The sequence below is a fragment of the Oppia nitens genome, unplaced genomic scaffold (genome assembly GCF_028296485.1).
Source record: "Oppia nitens isolate AA-2021 unplaced genomic scaffold, nextdenovo-longstitch-racon4-pilon3 scaffold8_pilon_pilon_pilon, whole genome shotgun sequence".
Classification (NCBI taxonomy): Eukaryota; Metazoa; Arthropoda; class Arachnida; order Sarcoptiformes; family Oppiidae; genus Oppia; species Oppia nitens.
The window spans coordinates 2,591,779-2,609,145 of record NW_026533252.1 but is presented as its reverse complement, the minus strand read 5'-3'; the positions used below and the strand labels follow the sequence as shown (position 1 = coordinate 2,609,145).

General features: G+C 23.7%; 3 protein-coding genes across 3 annotated transcripts; 2 read left to right on the top strand and 1 right to left on the bottom strand.

The window, feature by feature from the left end:
* Positions 1-588: 588 nt before the first annotated feature.
* On the top strand, positions 589-2,709 carry LOC128963963 (uncharacterized). The gene is made up of 7 exons (XM_054310515.1): positions 589-632; positions 724-744; positions 883-1,144; positions 1,254-1,558; positions 1,666-1,869; positions 1,935-2,432; positions 2,630-2,709. Exons 3-7 carry the CDS (start codon positions 958-960, stop codon positions 2,663-2,665), a joined length of 1,230 nt encoding a protein of 409 aa, XP_054166490.1. The 5' UTR covers positions 589-632; positions 724-744; positions 883-957; the 3' UTR covers positions 2,666-2,709.
* A 352-nt stretch (positions 2,710-3,061) lies between these two features.
* On the top strand, positions 3,062-5,273 carry LOC128964333 (uncharacterized). Its single transcript, XM_054310920.1, has 7 exons — positions 3,062-3,162; positions 3,240-3,615; positions 3,748-4,052; positions 4,118-4,309; positions 4,398-4,871; positions 4,958-5,143; positions 5,232-5,273. The coding sequence occupies exons 2-7, from the start codon at positions 3,609-3,611 to the stop codon at positions 5,271-5,273; spliced, it is 1,206 nt and encodes a 401-aa protein (XP_054166895.1). The 5' UTR covers positions 3,062-3,162; positions 3,240-3,608.
* A 156-nt stretch (positions 5,274-5,429) lies between these two features.
* On the bottom strand, positions 5,430-9,717 carry LOC128964332 (fatty acid synthase-like; the record flags this gene model as incomplete). The annotated part of the gene is given in 6 exon segments (XM_054310919.1): positions 5,430-5,767; positions 5,821-6,423; positions 6,517-6,937; positions 6,969-8,096; positions 9,561-9,616; positions 9,696-9,717. Coding segments are annotated over 6 exon segments (2,568 nt in total), but the record flags the coding sequence as incomplete, so codon positions are not given.
* Between the last annotated feature and the right edge of the window lie 7,650 nt (positions 9,718-17,367).

Genomic DNA, 17,367 nt, shown 5'->3' with positions numbered 1-17,367 from the left:
CAATTGATTCAACTTATTAAAACAACAATTTTTTAACTTAACCAATAAAAAATTTAAAACAAATATTTCCATTATTATATTAGTTAAGTAAACTAATAATAAGTAATCATAATTTATATTAAAGTAAAAAATTTTATAAAGTTTAGAAATTATTATTTTTTTTATTAATATTTGGTAAAATTTGTGTGTACATTATATAAAATTGATATAAAATATTAAAAACATTATATAAATTCATTTTTTTTGACAATTTTTTTCATTAACTTTAGTTTACTGGTATTATATATAATACAATATTGATTTTTAATTAAATACAATATTTTAATAAGTTTTACAGATTGCTAATGTAATTAATTAATAAATATTTTTAATTCAAAAACAAAATAATTACAATAATTAATATACAGTATATACTAGTAAACAAAAAATTAAAAATATTTATATAATTATTATTATTGTTTATTTTAAACAAAAAAATGAGTATTTGGATAATAGATAAATTGATTACTAGTTTTATATCAATATTTATTATAATTAATTTTTGTCAACAATCTCAAGTCAATGCAAATAAAATACTTCCTAAACAAAACAATGAAAATCCAATTGGACATATATTTTCTACATTTGGAAAAGTAACCATGCTAATTATTTACTAATAACAATTATTTTTAAATTAATTAATTTATGATTTAATTTTTTTATATTTGATACCTTGTTTTTCAGGTTTTTGATAATGTTAAAAAGGTATTAATTAATTATATTTATTTATTTAAATATATAATATCTTAATTATTATTTTTTTATTGATATAATACTGTATTAAATTATAATATCAACTATTTTTTTAAATAACTATTAATATTATTATTTTTTTAAACAAAGAAATTTGTTGATGTAATACAATGGCTTACAGACCGGCGACGAAACCGGGAATTCATTATAGTTATTGCCTCCAAAATGAGGAAATGGCTGTTTTGGGAACAAAACAAAACATCAGATAATCGGATAAAAGACAGAAAAATTGTTTATACAAATCCCGAATTTAAGTCACTCTGTTTGGACCCGACTTTCACTGATATGGACTCTAGTCTCGATGGGTCCGAGATATTGATTTTCAAAGACGACAAGTTTTACGTAATGGAAAGTTAGTCAACAATATACAGTTTGATGATAACAATCTGTATTTTTTTTTAAAAAAATTATTTCTTAATGTAATGTAATAATAATTTTATCTCTGAATAACTGTCATTTAGATTTACGGTACGGATCGGGAACTTTGTTGGCCAGCGGACTGACCAATAAATTATTTCCAAACTTTGATGACAAAAATTTTACATCAATGTTGAGCATCAAAGAGGGCGAACTCAGAGGCAATATGTTTGCCTTTTATAACAACCAAATGACGTCCGGCTGGCGGACCAGCGGTTGGTTTACAGCAAAGACTGAGAATTATCAAAAGAAAACACCGATTAAATCATTGCCAATAAATGGCTTTCAGACTGTATTTCATAACAGAAATATTAATAATCCACTTCTTGTAGGACTCGATGGTAAAAAAGTATGAATACAATTAGGTTTTTATTTTATTTAAAAAAATAAATAAATATTGAATAAATCAATTAATTAAATTATATCACTATTTACACCCAACAACAACAAAATCAGGTCTATTACTATAAGGTGGTAAACAAGACATTTGTAATGATAAAACAAACAACTAATGACAAGTCTGTAGAAAGACTTCCGCCGGATATTACAACTTCTTTTTCAATGCCCAACGGATACACATATCTGTTTCGCGGCAAACAGTACTGTGTCCGCGAGTTATACCCCGAGGAGGAGGAGGAGGAGGAGGACGATAGACAGCCGGTATGTCATAAATTGAAACTAATTGAATGCCAGAAAAAACAACTATTAAATAAATAACCTCTCAGTGCAAAGTATGGCTGGATTCGCGTCTATTTCTCGGCTGTTTTGGTCAATACCCTCCGCCATACAGTCTGGAAAGCGATCGGAAACAAGAACTGCAAAACTTTGAAACTCGAGAACAAACCGAATATCAAGAAAGTCTGTGCAAAGACTTGAAGATCACTGGACTAACGCGTAATGTTACTGATCTGACACAACTAGTGTTCAGAGGTGACCACTATTGGGTGATTGAAAACTTTCCGCAAAATTCTGTGGCCGTTCGTCACGGTCTGATAGCCGACAAATGGCAAGGATTTGAGAAAACTCCTGATTCGGTGATATTTGTCAGCGAAGGTCGTCATCTGAGAGGACAGCTAATTGAATTCAATGGTAACAGCTATCAACAGTGGCTAAACAATGGCAGTCGACTAGTGGATGGACATCAAAAGTTTGCCAAAACTAATGCCATTTTACAAAACTTGGATATTCATGAACCTATTGCAGTGGCATTTAATGACAATGAGGTATAATTTGTTTTTATTTTGTTTAATTAAAATTATTACATTTAATTTGTAATTTCTAATAAGATAAACTATGTATCAACAAATGGCACCAAATTAAATATAATGAAAAGTTATAAATATAATAAATCTAAACAATTGTGGCCCACAGGGCTGACCGCCGCCTACTATATCAATGAATTTAATATATATTTGTTTAGAGAGGATCGGTATTGTTTGAGAGGTTGGCATTGTAATGACACGGCAACCAATTGTGTGAGTATTTGATTTGATTTTATATACCGGTATATACTATATATATAGTAATTTTATGATATTTTAATTAATTAAGAAATAAATTACTTATTTCTCTATTTTTTTTATCCCCAAAGTGTCAAAATTGGTTGAACGCTAAAAAACTATTCAGATGTTAAAAACAATATACATTTACTATAATTAACTAATTAATTAAAATTGCTTTTTAACGTTATTTATTTAGTTTTACAAAAAAATATATATTTATTTAATTTAACAAATTAATTTAATAAATAAAAAAAATATTTATAATAATAAAAGTAAAATGCCTGTATATTATTTTTTAAATAATAATTTTATATTATTAATACTATTAATATGCTTTTTAATACAAAATTATTGCCAAACGGATCCCAATGATGATCAAAGCACACCACAATCATCAACAGTATTATCAATTGATGGAAAAAATGATAGAATTAATCCCAGAATACCAGCTGTATGTTTCAGATCAATAGATACTACTATTTAATTTAGATTTAAAAATATTAATTTTTGTATAATTTTTTTTAATAGTTTAATATAAACGACTTTTTAAATAGCAAACGAATTGAAAGAGAGAGATCTTTGACTGAAATAAATCAATTACTACACAATTGGGTCAATCATGAGAAGACTTTGCTCGACAAAGTCATTAGTCTGACTGATGGTAATAATAATAATCCTAACAAACATCCAAATGAGCCCAATATTGACGATTTAGTTGACAAACTTAAGCCAAAAACAAGACAAAAACATCCAGAAATTAAACAATTGACTAATCGGACAATTGTTTATAAAAATAACGATTTTCGGGCCTTTTGTGAGAATCCGGTCATCGATTCGGTTGACTCTAATCTTGACGGCACCGAAATTATTGTGTTCACTGGCGACAAGTTTTTTATAATGGAGAGTATGTTATTTGATATATCAGTTTTTAAAAAAAAATAATAATAATACTATAACTAATAAACAAAATATTATATTTTATATATTAATATAATTACTATTGATTATAAATTTACAACAAAAACAACTATAATAGATCTACGTTACGGTTCGGGTAATATGATTGTTAGTGGATTAACCAAACAATTATTGCCAGACTTTCAGATTAAAGATTTTAGGACTGCGCTGATTGTCAAAGAAGGAGATATGAGAGGACATGTCTACGCTTTTTATAAGGACCGGACAGTATCCGCCTGGAGTCCTAATGGCTTATATAAGATCAGACACAGCCTTATGTTTAACAGATATCCAGTCCATGGACTACCTGTTGGTGGACTGTCCGCTGTTATAGATAACCGCAATCCAAATAATCCAATGCTTATAGGTTTTCAAGGAAAACAAGTAAAACTAGAATTAAAATTTTGTTTTTCTTTATCAAACAAAAAAAATTGTTATAAAAAAAATAGGTCTACTATTATGAAGTGTCCGACAAAAATATCAGTGAAGTCAAACGGGTCGATCACACTGAAAGCCGAGAAAGATTTCCGTCGGACATAACGGCAGGCTTTTCGCTGAACAACGGCTTCATCTATGTATTCAAAGGCAACAAATACTGTGTGAGAGAAATGATTTACGAGTCGACAGATAAGGATCAGTATGTAAGACATATAAGTCTTTTTAAAATTATGACTTCTGAGAGAAAAACAAATTAAATTTTGTTTTTTTATATTTAAATGGTATAACCAGTGCAATGTCTGGTACGACATCCGGCGATTTTTGGGCTGTTGGGGTCAATACAAACCTCCGTACAGTCTCACCAATTATCAATCGTCGCAACAAAACAATGATTTTCGACGAGACTTTTGCAATGACCTTAAACTGAATGGTATATCCAATGATATCGACGGAAATATTATTTTGTTTCGCGGCAATCAATACTTTCTGTTGAATCACTTTCCCTATGAAACGATTTTTGTTGGCAGCGGACAAATCAGTGATCGGTGGCCGGGGTTTAAGTCGACAGAAGTCGATGCTATAGTTGTGGCCGCTGAGGGACGCAAAATGAGGGGACATTTGATTGTCTTCAAAGGTAATAAAGCCGAGCGAATGGATAATAAAGGAAACGTGAAGATAGTATCGAAATCGTTGACATCATTGAGAGCTGTCCTACAAAATAATGAGATGATATCGTCGATGATGATTGGATTAGGTCTTAATTTGGTCGGTAATACTATTGCTGCTACTATTAATGTGTGATTACAATAGTTGTGATAAATATAAAATATATATATATTTTAAAAATACAGATTAAATATTTGTCGATAAATAATTCTGAGCTGAAAATTGTAAAAAATGTTACTTACGATGAAAGCACTGCCAACTGGCCATTGGGTGTGACGGCAGGTATCGTATTAAATGATGACATTTATCTGTTTATTGGCGATACCTATTGTGTACGCAAATGGAAATGTGATGATAAACATACTAAATGTGTTAGTTTTTTTTAAATAATAGTTAGTTTGTTTTTATACAATTATTTAATTATATTTTTTATATTATTTTTTTATTTATTTTTGTTAGTGTAAACATTGGAAAGATATTCGTAAATTGTTTGGTTGTTAATTATATTTATATCAATAAATAAAATAAGATAATTAAATATAAATTTATGTACATTAATATTTTTTTTAAATATATAATTAATATATAATTTATATATTAAAAATCAAATGTCGAATAGATTATATATATTTATGTTTTATTATTATACAAAAAATAAACTTTGTTGGGATTGAATACTGTCCGGGCGTTGGCTTTAATGTCTAACGGCTTCAACGACATGGACTGACCCTCGGACTCTTCGTCTCGGATTTTAATGACAACTTTTCCCATATGTTTTCCCGATGACATAAAACGGAACGCCTCTTCTGATTCGTCAACAGTGAATATACTTCTGTCCAGTGGCCGTACGGTTCCGTTTTTGATGCCTTCTTCTATCAGTTCCCAAATGAGTTTCCTATCATTTAACAAACTTTTCGGTGTATTTTCATCGACAGTAAACAAGGCGTCCAAAAGAATTCCGTGAAACGACTTGTTTTACAGCATTTCATTCATATCTATAAAAAAAATAATTTAATATTGTTTTTGTGCTTTTATTTTCATTTTATACCTAATCTTGTATTTACAGACATATCATATTTGCCAATCTCAAGGAACCGGCCGTTATCTGCCAAACACTCGATACTGACTTTGAGTTTGTCTTCAGACAGTGAGTTGAGTACCAAATCTACACCTTTACCTTTGGTTGCATTCATTACATGTGTTTTGAAACTCAAATCGCGAGATGAAGAAAAGTTGCTATCATTTAATTTGGGAAACAATTTCTTCAGATATTCTCGTTTGGCCATTGATCCGACCGTAACAAACACTTGACAACCCATATTCAAACATATATTAATGGCCGCCTGACCGACACCACCACTACCCGAATGGATCAAAACTTTCTCCCCATTTTTCAGATGTCCTCTGATTATTAGCGAGTAGTAGGCGGTAGAGTAAACACAAGGAACAGTCGACGCCTCTTCCATTGACCAGTTGTCAGGTATGGGCCATAAAAAGTCGGGATCGTCAACAATACAGGTAGTGGCCAATGCTTTAGACGGAATCATTCCCATCACTCGATTGCCGTTTTCATCTCTTCCTGAAAATTCTAATCCAAGTATACAGTCCTGTAGTGCCATATCTCCGGGCAAAGCGTCGGGCGGTAGTCGACCTATAATTAGAGAAATTATTATAAATTAAATATTCTATTTATAGTTTATTAGTTATATTATTATTAGTTATATTAGTATCTAATGATCGTTACCCGTGGCCAACATAATGTCTCTAAAATTGAGTGCCGAATAATAGATGCGACACATAATCTGGTTATCTTTGCGACCGATCGGCCAATTCTTATGTTGACATTCATACCACTTAAGACTCGATAGATCTCCTTTAGTACTTGTATTCAGATAACAGTGATCTGTTAGTATACTCTTATAGATGGATTGCATAACATTTGGTTTATAATATCCCCAATGATTGTCGCGATAGACATTGTAAACCAAATCTTTGCTCATTATATCAACTAATGTTTGTTTATCGTGGATCAGATCGCCTTTAAAAGTCCCATTAAAATTAAAAATACATCGAACTCTTTGACCGTTAACTTCGCGCCTCAAACTACAGACCAATCCGAGGATACCATTTTTGGAAGTGTCGTCAGCAATTAGCCACAAGTTTTCGCCCTCCGGTTTATTGTGGCGTTGCACACTTTTCTGCCTTTGATCTAATCGTTTTAGCGTTCATTGTGTGTGACTTCTGGTTAAGCAATGAACGGATCAGCTTTTCGCTGGAAGTAAAACAAGATCTGAAAACAATCTGAAAGAAACCGTTTGATTTCAATGAATCCCAAATCGATTGACACAATTCGACTAAATTGATGCCATCGTTGTTGTCATTCTTATAGATAATACAATCCATATCTTTCATTGTTGTCAGAACTGTTGACTCATTTGTTGGCCGCAACAAATCAAACTTTTTCCTCAAATTTTCAGCCATTTTCTCACAACATTCGACATAATCTTTGATCTGTTCCGCGTCATCGTAAGTGTCATAGTTTTCAATGAGTCCATCAAATCGTTGAAAACTATAGTCTCCAACAACTACTGAAGTTAAGCCAAGATTTCGTTGAATTATGTTTGCCTTCATTCCTCTAAATTCGAGACCTTTGGTCACACATATACGGGTGTCGTAGTCGAAGAAGGCTTCTAGATGTGGCGTTTCACCACCCAATGTGGCCACTTCTTGGAGTAACAGTTTCGGATCGACTCGTAACAGATCCAACTTTACAGGAATAAACAGCCCTTTAGTATCGACGCCGAGTATACTAATTTGAATTATATTGTCGGCAAAAACCTCCCAATTATCTGTCCACTCAATCAATGCCTTGACTTTTCTGTCCTCAACGAAAGCCTCAGAAACGCACTGAAAACTTGGTCCGTAATCATAGCCTCTGAGTCGAAGACCAGTATAGATGTCTCGTTTCTTGAATACTAGATTTTCGTCTTTGCGAATGCGATACGAATTCTCATCCAAATAGTACTGAAACTCGAGACCCGTTTTCAGAAACTGAATATTACCGGTGACAACAACCGTACCGTTTTCTGTGAGAACAAAGTCGCCGTTTGTCGTATCAATAGTTGTCGCTAATTTGATCTCGCGATTCGGCGGCATAATGGTCGCCCTGTGAAAGATTACATCACGAAACTCAACGGGAACTTCAAAATATTCGGTATTATGATAGGCGGCTAAGTGTTTCCATATTAACAATAAATAACCGGTTCCAGGAAACAGGTTTCAGCCATCGATTATGTGTCCCGCTATATACACATCGTCTTTATCCTTATATATGACGGTATGAAATAATAAAATAAAAATAAAATTAGTGTAAATTATTTTTGTGTTTGTATTTGAATAGTTTGGATTAAACTGTTATTAGTGTAAATTATTTTTGTGTTTGTATTTGAATAGTTTGGATTAAACTGTTATTTGTGTAAATTATTTTTGTGTTTGTATTTGAATAGTTTGGATTAAACTGTTATTTGTGTAAATTATTTTTGTGTTTGTATTTGAATAGTTTGGATTAAACTGTTATTTGTGTAAATTATTTTTGTGTTTGTATTTGAATAGTTTGGATTAAACTGTTATTTGTGTAAATTATTTTTGTGTTTGTATTTGAATAGTTTGGATTAAACTGTTATTAGTGTAAATTATTTTTGTGTTTGTATTTGAATAGTTTGGATTAAACTGTTATTTGTGTAAATTATTTTTGTGTTTGTATTTGAATAGTTTGGATTAAACTGTTATTTGTGTAAATTATTTTTGTGTTTGTATTTGAATAGTTTGGATTAAACTGTTATTTGTGTAAATTATTTTTGTGTTTGTATTTGAATAGTTTGGATTAAACTGTTATTAGTGTAAATTATTTTTGTGTTTGTATTTGAATAGTTTGGATTAAACTGTTATTTGAATAGTTTGGATTAAACTTATTTTTTATTTTTGTGTTTGTATTTGAATAGTTTGGATTAAACTGTTATTTGTGTAAATTATTTTTGTGTTTGTATTTGAATAGTTTGGATTAAACTGTTATTAGTGTAAATTATTTTTGTGTTTGTATTTGAATAGTTTGGATTAAACTGTTATTTGTGTAAATTATTTTTGTGTTTGTATTTGAATAGTTTGGATTAAACTGTTATTTGTGTAAATTATTTTTGTGTTTGTATTTGAATAGTTTGGATTAAACTGTTATTTGTGTAAATTATTTTTGTGTTTGTATTTGAATAGTTTGGATTAAACTGTTATTAGTGTAAATTATTTTTGTGTTTGTATTTGAATAGTTTGGATTATAATTTTTATTCTCGTGCTTTAATGCATGATTAATAATTTCTATATATTAAAGTTTGTTTTTTTACACTATGTTTATGTATGTGGGGTCAGTTATGTTATGTTAGATTTGAGTATGTTACGATCGGAAGTATAAAGCCCAGTGATAAAACAATGTTTTTTCAACGGAAAATACTTTTTTGGGTCCTAAAAAACATTAAGTGATAAAAATAAAAGTGCGGAAAAGCCTAAAACCTACTCAAATCTAACATAACATAACTGACATACATAAACATAGTGTAAAAAAACAAACTTTAATATATAGAAATTATTAATCATGCATTAAAGCACGAGAATAAAAATTATAATTATTAACAATTAAAAAATAATTATAAAAACATTTTCATAATATAATTATATAATAACATGTTGTACGTTCTCAACCTAATCTAAATTTCAATGTTAACCTAATCTATACAGTACTGGGGTTACCGAATCTGTGTTTGTCGCGTTACCTAACCTGGTGTTTGATCCGCAACCTTAACCTAATTATAATGGTATTACACAAATGTTAACATAACCTAACCTAATGTATTAGTGTTCGCTCCGTTACCTAACCTGGTGTTTGATCCGCAACCATAACCTAATTATAATGGTATTACACAAATGTTAACATAATCTAACCTAATGTATTAGTGTTCGCTCCGTTACCTAACCTGGTGTTCGATCCGTAACCTAACCTTATTTTCAATGGTAACTTAACCTAATCTATATAATACTGGGGGTTTAAAAAAAATTATTCTATCGAATAATTAATATTAAAAATATTAATCTCGCGCTTAGTTCTAAAAATAATGTATTATTATTAAGTTTTATTAATAGTAATATTCTCGCGCTTACAATAACAATTAGTTAGATTACTGTAATGTTATGCTATGTATGTCAGGTCAGGTATGTTAGGTCAGTTTTGAGTAGGTTTTAGGTGTTTCCGCACTTTTATTTTTATCGGAATATGTTATTTAGGACCAAAACAAGCATTTTCCGTTGAAAAAACACTGTTTTATCACTGGGCTTTAAACTTCCGATTAACCGATTAAACTGTTTTTAGTGTAAATTATTTTTGTGTTTGTATTTGAATAGTTTGGATTAAACTGTTATTTGTGTAAATTATTTTTGTGTTTGTATTTGAATAGTTTGGATTAAACTGTTATTTGTGTAAATTATTTTTGTGTTTGTATTTGAATAGTTTGGATTAAACTGTTATTTGTGTAAATTATTTTTGTGTTTGTATTTGAATAGTTTGGATTAAACTGTTATTTGTGTAAATTAATTTTGTGTTTGTATTTGAATAGTTTGGATTAAACTGTTTTTAGTGTAAATTATTTTTGTGTTTGTATTTAAATAGTTTGGATTAAACTGTTTTTAGTGTAAATTATTTTTGTGTTTGTATTTCAATAGTTTGGTTTAAACTGTTATTAGTTTAAATTAATTTTGTGTTTGTATTTGAATAGTTTGGATTAAACTGTTTTTAGTGTAAATTAATTTTGTGTTTGTATTTGAATAGTTTGGATTAAACTGTTATTTGTGTAAATTAATTTTGTGTTTGTATTTGAATAGTTTGGATTAAACTGTTTTTAGTGTAAATTATTTTTGTGTTTGTATTTGAATAGTTTGGATTAAACTGTTTTTAGTGTAAATTATTTTTGTGTTTGTATTTGAATAGTTTGGATTAAACTGTTATTTGTGTAAATTATTTTTGTGTTTGTATTTGAATAGTTTGGATTAAACTGTTTTTAGTGTAAATTATTATTGTGTTTGTATTTGAATAGTTTGGATTAAACTGTTTTTAGTGTAAATTATTTTTGTGTTTGTATTTAAATAGTTTGGATTAAACTGTTTTTAGTGTAAATTATTTTTGTGTTTGTATTTGAATAGTTTGGTTTAAACTGTTATTAGTTTAAATTAATTTTGTGTTTGTATTTGAATAGTTTGGATTAAATTTTTTAATTAAATTATTTTTGTGTTTGTATTTGAAATAGTTTGGATTAAACTGTTATTTGTGTAAATTAATTTTGTGTTTGTATTTGAATAGTTTTGTATTAAACAAATGCATAATTTAGTGTAAATTATTTTTGTGTTTGTATTTGAATAGTTTGTATTAAACTGTTTTTAGTGTAAATTATTTTTGTGTTTGTATTTGAATAGTTTGGATTAAACTGTTTTTAGTGTAAATTATTTTTGTGTTTGTATTTAAATAGTTTGGATTAAACTGTTTTTAGTGTAAATTATTTTTGTGTTTGTATTTCAATAGTTTGGTTTAAACTTTATTAATTTAAATTAATTTTGTGTTTGTATTTGAATAGTATTTTAATTAAACTGTTTTTATGTAAATTATTTTGTGTTTGTATTTGAATAGTTTGGATTAAACTTTATTTGTGTAAATTAAACCACACAATTTGTATTTGAATTAGTTTTAATTAAACTTTTTTATGTAAATATTTTTGTGTTTGTATTTGAATAGTATTTTAAACTTATAATTTGTAAATTAAATTTGTGTTTGTATTTGAATAGTTTGGATTAAACTGTTTTTATGTAAATTATTTTTGTGTTTGTATTTGAATATTTGGAATTAAAATTTTAAGTGTAAATATTGTTGTGTTTGTATTTGAATATTATTTTAAACTTATTTTAATATGTAAATTATTTTTGTGTTTGTATTTGAATATTTGTAATTAAAATAATTTTAAATAAATTAATTTTGTGTTTGTATTTGAATATTATTTTAATTATAATTTTAAATGCAAATATTGTGTGGTTTGTATATGAATATTATTTTAATTATAATTTTAAATGCAAATATTGTGCGGTTTGTATTTGAGTATTATTTTAAAATTATAATTAAAATAATATTCAAATACAAACCACACAATATTTGAATATTATTTTAATTATAATTTTAAATGCAAATATTGTGTGGTTTGTATWTGAATATTATTTWAAAATTTTAAAATAATATTCAAATATTGTGTGGTTTGTATTTGAATATTATTTTAATTATAATTTTAAATAAATATTAAAATAATTTTAAAAATTTATTGTGTTTGTATTTGAATATTATTTAAACTTGAATATTATTTTAATTATAATTTTAAATGCAAATATTTATTTTTGGTTTGTATTTGAATATTTGGTTTAAAATTATAATTAAAATAATATTCAAATATTGTGTATTTGTAAATATTATTTTAATAATAATTTTAAATAAATTTGTGTGGTATTTGAATATTATTTTAATTATAATTTTAAATTAAATATTGTGTTTGTATTTGARTATTATTTTAAAATTTTTAAATAATATTYAAATACAAACCACACAATATTTGAATATTATTTTAATTATAATTTTAAATGCAAATATTGTGTGGTTTGTATATGAATATTATTTTAATTATAATTTTAAATGCAAATATTGTGCATTTGAATATTATTTTAAAAATTAAAATAATATTCAAAATATTTTTAAATATTATTTTAATTATAATTTTAAATAATTTGTGGTTTGTAAATATTATTTTAATTATAATTTTAAAATAATATTCAAATACAAACCACAATATTTGCATTTAAATTATTTAATTAAAATAAATKCAAATATTGTGTGGTTTGTATATGAATATTATTTTAATTATAATTTTAAATGCAAATATTGTGCGGTTTGTATTTGAATATTATTTTAAAATTTTTAAATAATATTCAAATACAATCCATACAATATTTGCATTTAAAATTATAATTAAAATAATATTCAAATATTGTGTGGTTTGTATTTGAATATTATTTTAATTATAATTTTAAATGCAAATATTGTGCGGTTTGTATTTGARTATTATTTTAAAATTTTTAAATAATATTCTAAATACAAACCGCACAATATTTGCATTTAAAATTATAATTAAAATAATATTCAAATACAAACCACACAATATTTGAATATTATTTTAATTATAATTTTAAATGCAAATATTGTGTGGTTTGTATTTGAATATTATTTTAATTATAATTTTAAATGCAAATATTGTGTGGTTTGTATTTGAATATTATTTTAATTATAATTTTAAATGCAAATATTGTGCGGTTTGTATTTGAGTATTATTTTAAAATTTTTAAATAATATTYAAATACAAACCACACAATATTTGAATATTATTTTAATTATAATTTTAAATGCAAATATTGTGTGGTTTGTATATGAATATTATTTTAATTATAATTTTAAATGCAAATATTGTGCGGTTTGTATTTGAGTATTATTTTAAATATTTTAAATTAAATAATGTGTTTTGTATTAATATTATTTTAAAATTATAAAATATTCAAATATTTGCATTAAATTATAATTATAATAAAATTTGTGTGGTTTGTATTTGAATATTTTAAATGTAAATATTGTAATTTTGTATTTGAATATTTTTTAAAATTTTAAAATAATATTCAAATATATTTGAATATTTTAATTATAATTTTAAATGCAAATATTGTGTGGTTTGTATTTGAATATTATTTTAATTATAATTTTAAATAATATTCAAATTGTATTTGAAATATTTGCATTTAAAATTATAATTAAAATAATATTCAAATACAAACCACACAATATTTGAATATTATTTTAATTATAATTTTAAATGCAAATATTGTGCGGTTTGTATTTGAGTATTATTTTAAAATTTTTAAATAATATTTAAATACAAACCACACAATATTTGCATTTAAAATTATTTAAAATATTCAAATATTGTGTGGTTTGTATTTGAATATTATTTTAATTATAATTTTAAATGCAAATATTGTGYGGTTTGTATTTGAATATTATTTWAAAATTTTAAAATAATACTCAAATACAAACCRCACAATATTTTGTTATTTTAATTAAATTTTATTTGTGTGGTTAATATTCAAATTATGAATATTATTTAAATAATTTCAAATATTGTGCGGTTACTAATTTTAAATGCAAATATTATTTAAAAATTTTTAAAATAATATTCAAATACAAACCACACAATATTTGCATTTAAAATTATAATTTTAAATAATATTCAAATGTGGTTTGTATTTGAATTTATTATTTTAATTATAATTTTAAATGCAAATATTGTGTGGTTTGTATTTGAATATTATTTTAATTATAATTTTAAATTTATTGTGTGGTTTGTAAATTATTTTAAAATTATTTAAAATAATATTCAAATACAAACCACACAATATTTGAATATTATTTATAATTAAAATAATATTCAAATATTGTGTGGTTTGTATTTGAATATTATTTTAATTATAATTTTAAATTCAAATATTGTGTGGTTTGTATTTGAATATTATTTTAATTAAAATTTTTAAAATAATATTCAAATACAAATATTGTGTATTTTGAATATTATTTAAAATTATAATTAAAATAATATTCAAATATTGTGTGGTTTGTATTTGAATATTATTTTAATTATAATTTTAAATGCAAATATTGTGTGGTTTGTATWTGAATATTATTTTAATTATAATTTTAAATGCAAATATTGTGTGGTTTGTATTTGAATATTATTTAAAAATTTTAAAATAATATTCAAATACAAACCACACAATATTTGAATATTATTTTAATTATAATTTTAAATGCAAATATTGTGTGGTTTGTATWTGAATATTATTTTAATTATAATTTTAAATGCAAATATTGTGCGGTTTGTATTTGAATATTATTTTAAAATTTTTAAATAATATTCAAATACAAACCACACAATATTTGCATTTAAAATTATAATTAAAATAATATKCAAATATTGTGTGGTTTGTATTTGAATATTATTTTAATTATAATTTTAAATGCAAATATTGTGCGGTTTGTATTTGAATATTATTTTAATTATAATTTTAATTATAATATTGCAAATATTGTGTATTTGAATATTATTTTAAAATTTTGTAATAATATTCAAATACAAACCAACAATATTTGCATTTAAAATTATAATTAAAATAATATTCAAATATATTGTGTAATTTCAAATACAAATACACAATATTTGAATATTATTTTAATTAAAATAAATGCAAATATTGTGTGGTTTGTATTTGAATATTATTTTAAAAATTTTAAATAATATTTGTGTTTGTATTTGAAATATTTGCATTTAAATAATTAAAATAATATAAATATAACAATTTTAAATTATAATTTTAAATGCAAATATTGTGTATTTGAATATTAAAATTTAATTAAAATTTTAAATGCAAATATTGTGTGGTTTGTATTTGAATATTATTTTAAAATATAATTAAAATAATATTTAAATACAAATATTGTGTTATTTGAATATTATTTTAATTATAATTTTAAATGCAAATATTGTGGTGTGTTTGTATTTGAATAAATTTGTGCATTAATTATTTTTATAATAAATTAAATATTGTGTGGTTTGTATTTGAATATTATTTTAATTAAAATTTTAAAATAATATTCAAATTGTGTGTTTGTATTTGAATATTTGCATTTAAAATTATAATTAAAATAATATTCAAATATTGTGTGGTTTGTATTTGAATATTATTTTAATTATAATTTTAAATGCAAATATTGTGTGGTTTGTATTTGAATATTATWTAAAAATTTTAAAATAATATTCAAATATTGTGTGGTTTGTATTTGAATATTATATTTGCAATAGTTTGGTTTAAATTATTTTATTAGTTTCAAAATAAATTAAATATTGTGTGGTTTGTATTTGAATATTATTTTAATTAAATTTTTTAATGTAAATTAATTTTGTGTTTGTATTTGAATAATTTGGATTAAACTATTTGTTTAAAATTATAATTAAATAATATTTATTGTGTTTTGTATTTGAATATTATTTTAATTATAATTTTTAATGTAAATATTGTTATGTTTGTATTTGAATATTATTAAACTGTTTTTAGTTATAATTATTTTAAATTCAAATATTGTGTTTTGTATTTGAATATTATTTTAATTAAATTGTTAATATTCAAATACAAACCACAAATATTTGAATTTATTTTAATTATAATTTAATATTTGAATATTTGAATTTATTTTAATTATAATTTTAAATGTAAATATTGTTGTGTTTGTATTTGAATATTATTTTAATTAAATTTTAAAATAATGTTCAAATTATTTTTGTGTTTGTATTTAATTTTGTAAATACTGTTTTTAGTGTTTATTTTTTTTATTATTTACAAATATTTAAATAGTTTTTATAATATTTTTTAATTATAATTTTAAATTAAATATTGTGTGGTTTGTATTTGAATATTATTTTAAAAACTAAATTATTTTTAAATAATTTTGTGTTTGTATTTGAATATTTGTTTGGATTATAAAATTTTTTATTAATAATATAATTTTAAATGCAAATATTGTGTGGTTTGTATTTGAATATTATTTTAAAATTAAATGTTAAATGTGTAAATTATTTTTGTTTGTATTTGAATATTATTTTAAAATTTTTAAATAATATTCAAATACAATGTAAATATTTGTGCATTTCAATATTTAATTAAAATTTAATATGTCAAATTATTTTTGTGTTTGTATTTGAATATTATGGATTAATTTTAAATGTATTTAGTGTAAATTAATTTTTTAAATAATATTTGTATTTACAATTTGTTTAAAATTAAAATAATATTAAATTGTAAAATTATTATTTGTGGTTTGTATTTATTAAAAATTATAATTTGGATTAAACTGTTTTTAATGTAAATTATTTTGTTATTTAAATAATTTCAAATAGTCTGGATTAAAATTATAATTAAAATAATATGTAAATTATTTTTGTGTTTGTATTTGAATATTATTTTAATTATAATTATTGTAAATTAAATATTGTGTGGTTGTATTTGAATATTTTAAAACTGTTTTTAAATAAATTATTTTTGTGTTTGAATATTTGAATATTTTATTAAATGCTGTTTTTAGTGTAAAAATTATTTTTAATATTCAAATATTGTTTGTATTTGAATATTATTTTAAACTTTTTTAATGTAAATTATTATTGTGTTTGTATTTGAATAGTTTGGATTAAACTGTTTTTAAAATGTAAATTATTTTTATGTTTGTATTTCAATAGTTTGGATTAAACTGTTTTTAGTGTAAATTAATTTTGTGTTTGTATTTGAATAGTTTGGATTAAACTGTTATTTGTGTAAATTATTTTTGTTTGTATTTGAATAGTTTGGATTAAACTGTTATTAGTGTAAATTATTT

Excerpts from the sequence above, each read along its gene's own strand:
- LOC128963963 (XM_054310515.1), top strand. The coding sequence starts at position 958 with ATGAGGAAATGGCTGTTTTGGGAACAAAACAAAACATCAGATAATCGG. Across the intron at positions 1,559-1,665 it reads TAGGACTCGATGGTAAAAAA|GTCTATTACTATAAGGTGGT; the intron begins GTATGAATACAA and ends CAACAAAATCAG. Across the intron at positions 1,870-1,934 it reads AGGAGGACGATAGACAGCCG|TGCAAAGTATGGCTGGATTC; the intron begins GTATGTCATAAA and ends ATAACCTCTCAG.
- LOC128964333 (XM_054310920.1), top strand. Across the intron at positions 4,310-4,397 it reads CGACAGATAAGGATCAGTAT|TGCAATGTCTGGTACGACAT; the intron begins GTAAGACATATA and ends TGGTATAACCAG. Across the intron at positions 4,872-4,957 it reads TTGGATTAGGTCTTAATTTG|ATTAAATATTTGTCGATAAA; the intron begins GTCGGTAATACT and ends TTAAAAATACAG.